This window comes from Haliotis asinina, chromosome 4, assembly GCF_037392515.1.
Source record: "Haliotis asinina isolate JCU_RB_2024 chromosome 4, JCU_Hal_asi_v2, whole genome shotgun sequence".
Classification (NCBI taxonomy): Eukaryota; Metazoa; Mollusca; class Gastropoda; order Lepetellida; family Haliotidae; genus Haliotis; species Haliotis asinina.
The window spans coordinates 7,353,719-7,362,869 of record NC_090283.1 but is presented as its reverse complement, the minus strand read 5'-3'; the positions used below and the strand labels follow the sequence as shown (position 1 = coordinate 7,362,869).

At 39.5% G+C, this 9,151-nt stretch overlaps 1 protein-coding gene across 1 annotated transcript in view; it reads left to right on the top strand.

Annotated features, from left to right (window-relative positions):
* The first annotated feature begins 507 nt into the window (after positions 1–507).
* LOC137281238 (uncharacterized) overlaps positions 508–9,151 on the top strand; it is an 11,066-nt gene continuing 2,422 nt past the window's right edge. The window contains exons 1-6 of the mRNA XM_067812381.1: positions 508–584; positions 884–952; positions 6,774–7,064; positions 7,248–7,390; positions 8,020–8,415; positions 8,846–9,064. Coding sequence (XP_067668482.1) covers positions 6,779–7,064; positions 7,248–7,390; positions 8,020–8,415; positions 8,846–9,064 — 1,044 coding nt within the window. The 5' untranslated portion in view covers positions 508–584; positions 884–952; positions 6,774–6,778. The remainder of the gene's footprint in view (positions 585–883; positions 953–6,773; positions 7,065–7,247; positions 7,391–8,019; positions 8,416–8,845; positions 9,065–9,151) is intronic.

The following is a 9,151-nucleotide window of genomic DNA, read 5'->3' as shown; positions in this document are numbered from 1 at the left end:
TGTCTGATGTACTGTTATCAGTCATTCAAGGTCATGGTTAATGTCGAGGACGACATTTTCATTGCCGGGGGTAGTGTGTAGCAGTGATGAAATAGTAGAGTTATAATTCTCTATATATCATGTACTTATTTAACAAACGCTTGAATCAATTTCCCACTTGTGTTTTAAGGATGTCATTATGTTATGGTTGTGGTCATTTTAATATAGGTTATAAAATGCAAATAAAAAAATTATATATAGATAAAAGAAAACAGTTCATAAAAAGGTTTTAGGTGGTAGTATTTTTTTAGATTATTCAGTTTATTTGTGGTAAAAGAGTTCATAAAGTATCTTGATGGCACAGGTAGCATTTCATGAGAAATGCTTTTATTCTGAGATTTCTTATATAAGTCAAGGATGTCAGACAAGGCTCATAGTTCAAGGGGTTGTGTCATGTCAGGTCATGTCAGGTCATGACACTAGCAATTGTTTATCATGTGAGCACGTATGCTGATTTATGATTGGTTGATTGGCAAACAGTGGGTTCCACATGTTGCACCTGAGCAATTAACCTTCACTTCACATTGGGATACAGAGATAGACAGGTGAGCCATTTTCTCGTTGGCGTGGCATTTTTACAGTGCTTGTTGGTATGGGTGAGGCGGGAATTATCATCTAATTCATAGTGAAACATTGTAGCACTTTTTAACTGTAATTGTGTTCTAATTGTAGTTGAATTAGCATTAATAAATCTGTAATATTTATATAAACGTAACATTATCTTTACAAACTTGTAGTTACTTTTCAGACTAAATTGTTCTACTTCATGATACAATTCTTTGCACATTATCATTGCCCAATAGGCGATTTGTGACTGAATTTCTGTACTGTTTGTGTACTACAGACTGTAGCGATTGCCATGTGGTTGGGGAGGACGGCGCCATGTGCTCGATAGGCTGTATACCATATATATGTGAGTGCATGTCTGAGTATTTTGTTTCATGATATTAAGCTGTATTACTCTTGGTTTTATCTTTCTATGTACTGTGAGAATATGTATACTATTATGTGATATTTTAGAGGGCATTTGTACAACAAGGCAATGAAATGAAATTCGTTGTAGTTTCAGTCTAAATCCAGTGTATTTGACATAATGTACTAAGTGTAACTTTTATTTCACATAATGTAAAGGCTGACATGTGATACGTTGAAATGTCATAATTGCCTAAATGTTTCAGGGCAATAAATAGTTGAAACTTGAAACTATCAGTATCCAACTGGATCCACTAGAATAAACAACTGAACCCCAGACAGCGCCTTATTCGTCATTCGCTCCGGCGGAAAAAAGCTATTATATTATGTGCATGCCAAAATAACATATGGGTCTGAAAGTAAACACATGGTGGTACACAACACATTTACTTCCCAAGCCAAGGGTGTGGGCAGCTCGTGTCGGCTTGACCCCATTATTGTGTAACCCATGCAAATAACAACCACTGGATGAAGATTTAGAATTATTATTATTAATATATGTATTATTAATTATTATATCACATGTTGAAATTGACATGTATCAGAAAGTCTAATGTCAATATATGAGAATGGAGTCCAGTCTAATTAAGAGCACCTTGGTGCACCCCTCACTTTATGCATATTAATGAGAAAATAAGATTAAGGGCAGGAAATGATTATTGCTTTGACAAATTTTCATTGCTTCATTATATAATGACCCTAAATAATATAAATATTAATCTTTAATGCCATGAGGCAATGCATTTATTTGGGTCATGTTTGGTTAACACTCTCTCTCAATAACGGGTTGCAAATAGCTCACAAAAATATTGAAAAATTTATCATGTTGTATTTGAGTGAAATAATTTATTTTGCCAAGGTGACATATTTGGCTGCTTAAAAACAACATGAATTCAACAGGAATTGAAAACTTTTGAGAATATAACAAGCTAACAAGATATATAGGTACACACTTACAGAATCCTAACATGGCAATAGTCTTTAAAACAAAGGATAACCACCTAAACTGAATAAAACACCCACACAGAAAGCAGTCATGACCTTGACCTCAAATAGACTTCAACTGGGGAGATTTCAAGATGATGAAATTGAAAATCCTATGATATTTTGATAAGAATGTTTAACATGTATAAGAGCAAATTTTTGGCAAACTAAGAATTGACATGATCTTCATAAATATTTATAGTTTATATGCAAAAAAGTAAACTATTCTCAAATCTACTTATTATCGCTCAATCTTTGTGGCGTATAAATTTCAAATAACGATACTGTAATTATTTAACATGAGACAAGCATAAAAAATCTTAAAGCAGTAGGGCTGCATCTCAGTTTTAGTCTAATCAAAGCAACAGAAATATCCTTTACTAGGACAAACAATTCCTTGCATCCCTCTGTATTATGGGCCAATGGGGTTTTGCTGAATAAAACTGTCTGTCTTTCACACAATCTCTTAATTTGGCAGTTGTAACAAACATTTCACACTTATTTCTATGCATGAATATTTTCTGATTTGAGAGATATACTATGCATAGAGAAATTCTGAGCCCCAAATAATGTCAAGTTCCTTTATTGTAAACATAATTTGTATTCAGTCAAATTGTATGTGTAAGATTATGCTTTGTTCTACACATATACGGGGCGGTGGGGTAGCCTAGTGGTTAAAGCGTTCGCTCGTCACGCCGAAGACCCGAGTTCGATTCCCCACGTGGGTACAATGTGTAAGGCCCATTTTCTGGTGTCCCCCGCCGTGATATAGCTGGAATATTGCTAAAAGCGGCGTAAAACCAAACTCCCTCCCTCCCTCCCTCCCTCTACACATATACATGTCAAGCTGAAAATTAGTCACAGACTTTTCCTCAAACCTGACAGCAAAGCATTAGAACACACTCATTTGTCTAAAATGATTGCATTGGCTAAACAATTAGCAGAAAATGAAACTTATGAAAGCTCTAATGTACAAATATCCAGGTACTTGCATACCTATCTGTATAAAATAGCTGCAAAGTGAGGTTTCGTTGCTGATGACAGTAAGGAACATTTCTAATTGACCTATTACTGTTATTGTATCAAATATACACTTTGGGTTATGGAACTGTTTGCCGATGTAGACCAGGATGGTACCATTATCCAACCATATTGACAATAACATTTGCTGGTGAAGTTCATTTGAAGCATGGCACCTACGTACTGAGATTGAATGTCAAGTGTCTTTCGCAGAAAAGTTTAAATACCTTGTTCAGTCCTTACGTGATCCAGATAACTCAATTAAAGTAAAGGTTTGCAAAATACATTGATCCCAGTGATATAGGTATGGTGTGTTTGCTTTGCAATACACTCATTTCCTACCTTGTGAAAGCCTGAGTTTGGCTGTGAGAAATGTTTCCTGTATACATTGTAGACTCTTCAATTAAGAAATTATCACATTTTCTTCATTTTATTTACATGAATACAATAATATATTTAAAATATTTTATAAAATTCATAATATCAATGAAAAAAGTTAATTTTCCCTTATGAAATATTAAATATCTTTTCCTATTTAAAATACTGTATAAGATATAAAAAAACAGTGAGATGTTCATTCTTTTATTAAAAACAAATGACAGAGGTTCTCTGAATTCATGGCTAGAAGCGGTGATGATGATTTTTATGGAGAAACATCCCGCCTCCTCACTGCATGTAATATACCAAATCAGTCTTCTCACTCTGTCTTCTTTAAATTAATGGTTTGTGTTTAGCATTACTCGTGTCAGTATAATTCTTCAATCTAAGATTGTGTCTTGGAAAGATTTTGATGTGGTGAACTTATTACTTTATTGCTTGTTATGTAATACAGGCACTGGTTAGTCTTGTGGATAAAGTGTTTCCTTGTGACACTGAAGACCCCAGTTTGATTCCCCACAATGGTACAATATGAGAAGCCTCTGCCATGATATTACTGGATTATTGTTAAACATTCTAAAAGCAGTGTAAAATCATGCTCACTCACCCATTTTTATGTGTGGACAGTGTAGGATATATATATGCTACTCATCAAAAGTTTAGACTCACTTAAGGCCCTCACTATCCGTTATGTATATATATTCAAGCATATGGTACATGGGTGCAAAGTTTTGTTAAGAATTTGCCAAAATTCTCTCAGTTTCTTTTATTTTATTGAACTCCTGACAACAATCTTTTCAAAGTTACTAGTCAATATCAGTTTATAAACCTGGCCCTCTCTATCTGATCCCTGGTCCTGGACTAGTCCACTACATCACTCTGAAGCCATGGCCCTCTCCATCTGATCCCTGCTCCTAAACTAGTCCACTACATCACTCTGAAGCCATGGCCCTCTCCATCTGATCCCTGCTCCTAAACTAGTCCACTACATCACTCTGAAGCCATGGCCCTCTCCATCTGATCCCTGCTCCTAAACTACTCCACTACATCACTCTGAAGCCATGGCCCTCTCCATCAGATCCCTGGTCCTCTCCATCTGATCCCTGATCCTGGATTAGTCCACTACGTCACTCTGTCACCATGGCCCTCTCCCTCTGATACCTGCTCCTGGACTAGTCCACCACATCACTATGTAGCCATGACCCTCTCCATCAGATCCCTGCTCCTGGACTAATGCAAGGTCTCAATCTGTAAACGTTTTCCTCTCCTTCTCATACCTCCTCCTGGACTAGTCCACTATGTCACTCTGTAGCCATGACCCTCTCCATCTGATCCCTGCTCCTGGACTAGTCCACTTCATCACTTTGTAGCCATGGCCCTCCCCATCTGATCTCTGGTCCTGGACTAGGCCACTACATCACTTTGTAGCCATGGCCTTCTCCATATGATCCCTGCTCCTGGACTAGTCCAATACATCACTTTGTAGCCATGGCCCTCTCCATCTGATCTCTACTCCTGGACTAGTCCACTACATCACTTTGTAGCCATGGCCTTCTCCATATGATCCCTGCTCCTGGACTAGTCCACTACATCACTTTGTAGCCATGGCCCTCTCCATCTGATCTCTACTCCTGGACTAGTCCACTACATCACTTTGTAGCCATGGCCTTCTCCATATGATCCCTGCTCCTGGACTAGTCCACCACATCACTATGTAGCCATGACCCTCTCCATCAGATCCCTGCTCCTGGACTAATGCAAGGTCTCAATCTGTAAACGTTTTCCTCTCCTTCTCATACCTCCTCCTGGACTAGTCCACTATGTCACTCTGTAGCCATGACCCTCTCCATCTGATCCCTGCTCCTGGACTAGTCCACTTCATCACTTTGTAGCCATGGCCCTCCCCATCTGATCTCTGCTCCTGGACTAGGCCACTACATCACTTTGTAGCCATGGCCTTCTCCATATGATCCCTGCTCCTGGACTAGTCCAATACATCACTTTGTAGCCATGGCCCTCTCCATCTGATCTCTACTCCTGGACTAGTCCACTACATCACTTTGTAGCCATGGCCTTCTCCATATGATCCCTGCTCCTGGACTAGTCCACTACATCACTTTGTAGCCATGGCCCTCTCCATCTGATCTCTACTCCTGGACTAGTCCACTACATCACTTTGTAGCCATGGCCTTCTCCATATGATCCCTGCTCCTGGACTAGTCCACTACATCACTCTGAAGCCATGGCCCTCTCCATCTGATCCCTGGTCCTGGACTAGTCCAATACATCACTTTGTAGCCATGGCCCTCCCCATCTGATCTCTGCTCCTGGACTAGTCCACTACATCACTTTGTAGCCATGGCCTTCTCCATATGATCCCTGCTCCTTGACTAGTCCACTACATCACTCTGAAGCCATGGCCTTCTCCATCTGATCCCTGCTCCTAGACTAGTCCACTACATCACTCTGAAGCCATGGCCCTCTCCATCTGATCCCTGATCCTGGACTAGTCCAATACATCACTCTGTAGCCATGGCCTTCTCCATCTGATCCCTGCTCCTGGACTAGTACACTACATCACTCTGTAGCCATGGTCCTCTGCATCTGATCCCTGCCCCTGGAGGGAGTTCCTCAATGTGTAAACTTGTTCCTCTCCTTCTCATGCTTCATCCTGGACTAGTCCACAACATCAGTCTGTAGTGTTGGTCCTCTCCATCTGCTCCCTGCTCTTGAGACTATTCCATTACGCCACTCTGTAGCCTTGGTCTTTTCCATCTGACCCCTGTCCTGGATTAGTACACTACATCAGTCTATAACCCTGGTCCTCTCGATCCACGCTCCTTGACTAGTTCATGATATCACTCTGTAGCCATGGTCCTCTCCATTTGGTGCCTGCTCAATAGTCCACTGTGTCAGTCAGTAATAGTGGTCCTCTCTATCTGATCCCTGCTCCTGCACTAGTCCACTACATCAGTCTCTAAACTTAGTCCTCTCCATCTGAACCCAGCTGGTGGCAAAACCCTTTCTATTATATAAAAAAAAGTCCATAATACAATCTATACTACATCAAAGACTGTGAATTGTGAGTCTATGTTGTCGAAAAGGTGTATTGATTGTCTTGATCTGTTCATACTGACTTGTTTGCTGACTAGTTTTTTTCAGAAGAAACAGAATCATAAGAATTGGATATTGTACCTATGGGGGGAATGGAAGTTGGGTCTATGGTGTGATGAGTATACGCTTTAGCACTACGCTACCACAACACAATATATGACTTGAAGCTGTATAATGTGATCAAAGTTTTTTCAGTCTCTTGATGGAACAGGGCACCAGTCCTCATTATTTCAAGTAAAGTTATTGATAAACCATCTTTGTTTCAGGAAACATGCCATCTGTGAATCCTTTCAGCATACTCCAGACACAGCGTACATATCTGCAGAAACACCTGCAACTGAAAGGTACACATCTCCTAGACTATCTTTTGGAGAAGAATGTGATCACTCCAAGACAACTGGAAGACATCGAAGATATTCCCCAAACCAGCAAGAAAATATCAAAACTTCTTACATTGCTGATGAAAAGGCCACCTCATGAATTTGAACACTTCATGACAGGACTTGAAGGGGAACAGGATCATGTAAAGGACCATCTTCAAGGCTGTTTAGACAAGGGTAAGCATTTTGACTATATACATGCTAACAACTAAACCATAACAATGAAATTGGCATAAAACTATATTCACTCATGCACTCCTGGTAGTAACTACACCTCAAGTCTCAAAGTAACCTAATTGTTTAAAGTACAGTCAATATGTTGAAATGCTCAGTAATTAAATACTAGTCCATATATAACAGTTTCTTCAGAGGAAAATTGTAACATTGATGTGGAAATGGAAGAGGACCCGGAATCTATGGATGAATTCACCGAAAATGACTGTGGGGATGACACAGATGATGAAAGTGTGGAGAGTGACAGCGAGGAAGATATTGGTCAACCAGTGAGGCTTGTTATCTGTTTAATTTATTTCATCCACTGACTGAAAATTCCCGTCGAAATTCCGCACATCAGTTCTGCTTGTGGCAGGCTTTTATTTTTCTATAACCAACTGTAAACAGTTTTCTAATGAGTACCACAAAGTGAAATGTATGCATATGGTATTTCAAGATAAAACAGTGAAACAGAAACGGAGAAAATGAATATCCCTTTGCATATTTAAATTGCAATATGGAAATATATAGAGGTGTGTTTTGTGATGGTATATAGCCAGTGTTAGGGACAAACATTGTATTGCTTTGACAGGATAAGCGTATATTAGATTTCAGGAAAAAGTTTCCAGTGACCACATAATCACAGATTTTGTTAATTGATTTGTGGTGATCATATGTTGGCATTTGCTAACTTTGGATTCCGATCCCATAGTTACACATGATGTCATGGCCTCTCTGCACCATACACATGATATGCCTGTGTGCTTTCATGGTAATATCTCTGGATTGTGTGTTACTTAATGTCGCAGTATTACATTACATTATTAATGCTAGTATGCATGTACTGTTCCATAAGTCAGTAACCCAGCTGAATGTTGTGTCAAAATCTAAGTTTTGTGACATGGTTTTCTGCCCTCAGCTAAAGCTTATAAAAGAATTCAAGATGGACCCTGAGGAGCAGGATGTGACCTTGCATGTCAAGGTTATGAAGGTGGGACAAGTTGAGGAAAAGTCGAACAAGAGACAGTTCATGGCCACTGTGGCTGATGCTACATCAGCTGTTGACATTTGTGTCAGGGAGGAAACACTCTTCGACAAGTTCAAACTTGAAGGGTGCATTATTCTGAGAAATGTGACCTGGACGGGGAGGATTTTATTCACAAAGCCTTCTTCTACAGCAACCTTTGCTATGGAGTTTCGGGTGCCAAAAGAGGTCACTGCCAATGCATTTGGCACAGGAGACCCAGTAACCATATCCAAAGTCTGCTCTCTGCCTGATATGTCCTGGTTTAAGTTGAGAGGCAAGATTGTGAAGGTTAGTAAACCTTTTAGGCATTCATAATATAATATTTACAGGTCACAGCATTTGCACTATTAGCAGTCCTTAGGAACAGCTCTGTCTAAAACCAGAGGCTGCAAGGGACATTTGGTCTTGTCATCTTTACAACACCAAAATTTGAAGGAAAACCAAGTTCAATGCAATGAGTGTGAATTTTCGGTGTAGATACTAACACTGTTATCAAGCTTCACGTTAGCTTCACGTTAGCTTCATGTTTGCAATGAAGACGTTGACTATCCATAAAACTTGGTTTTCCTTCAAATACACAGCTTCTAAAATGCCTCTCAGATAAGTTACACCAAAAATTGAATGCATGATACGTTTTTATGGATGGCAATTTCTTTTCATTCTGTATACAATATTTTGCACACAACACATTGAGTTTTGCTGTATCTGTCTTTTCAAGCAATCCCCACTCACAAAACGGAAGTGCTTTGGGAAGGTGTTGTCTTATTGCCAAGTCAAACTAAAGGATGACACTGGTTCTGTCTACGTGGACGTCTGGGGTGACATTGCAGAGCAGATGCAGCTGGGCAAAGTTGTTGAAGTCGGATCTTGCAAGAAGCGACAAACTTCGAGTCCTGATGACCCATGTGTCACCACAACAACCAAGTCTTCAGTTAAGGTAGCCTCAGGGATTTTGTTCAGTTTCAAAGTGGGTTCTATGTGTTTGTCAGTGTTTCCAGTAAATAAGGAAACAATTAGTGACATA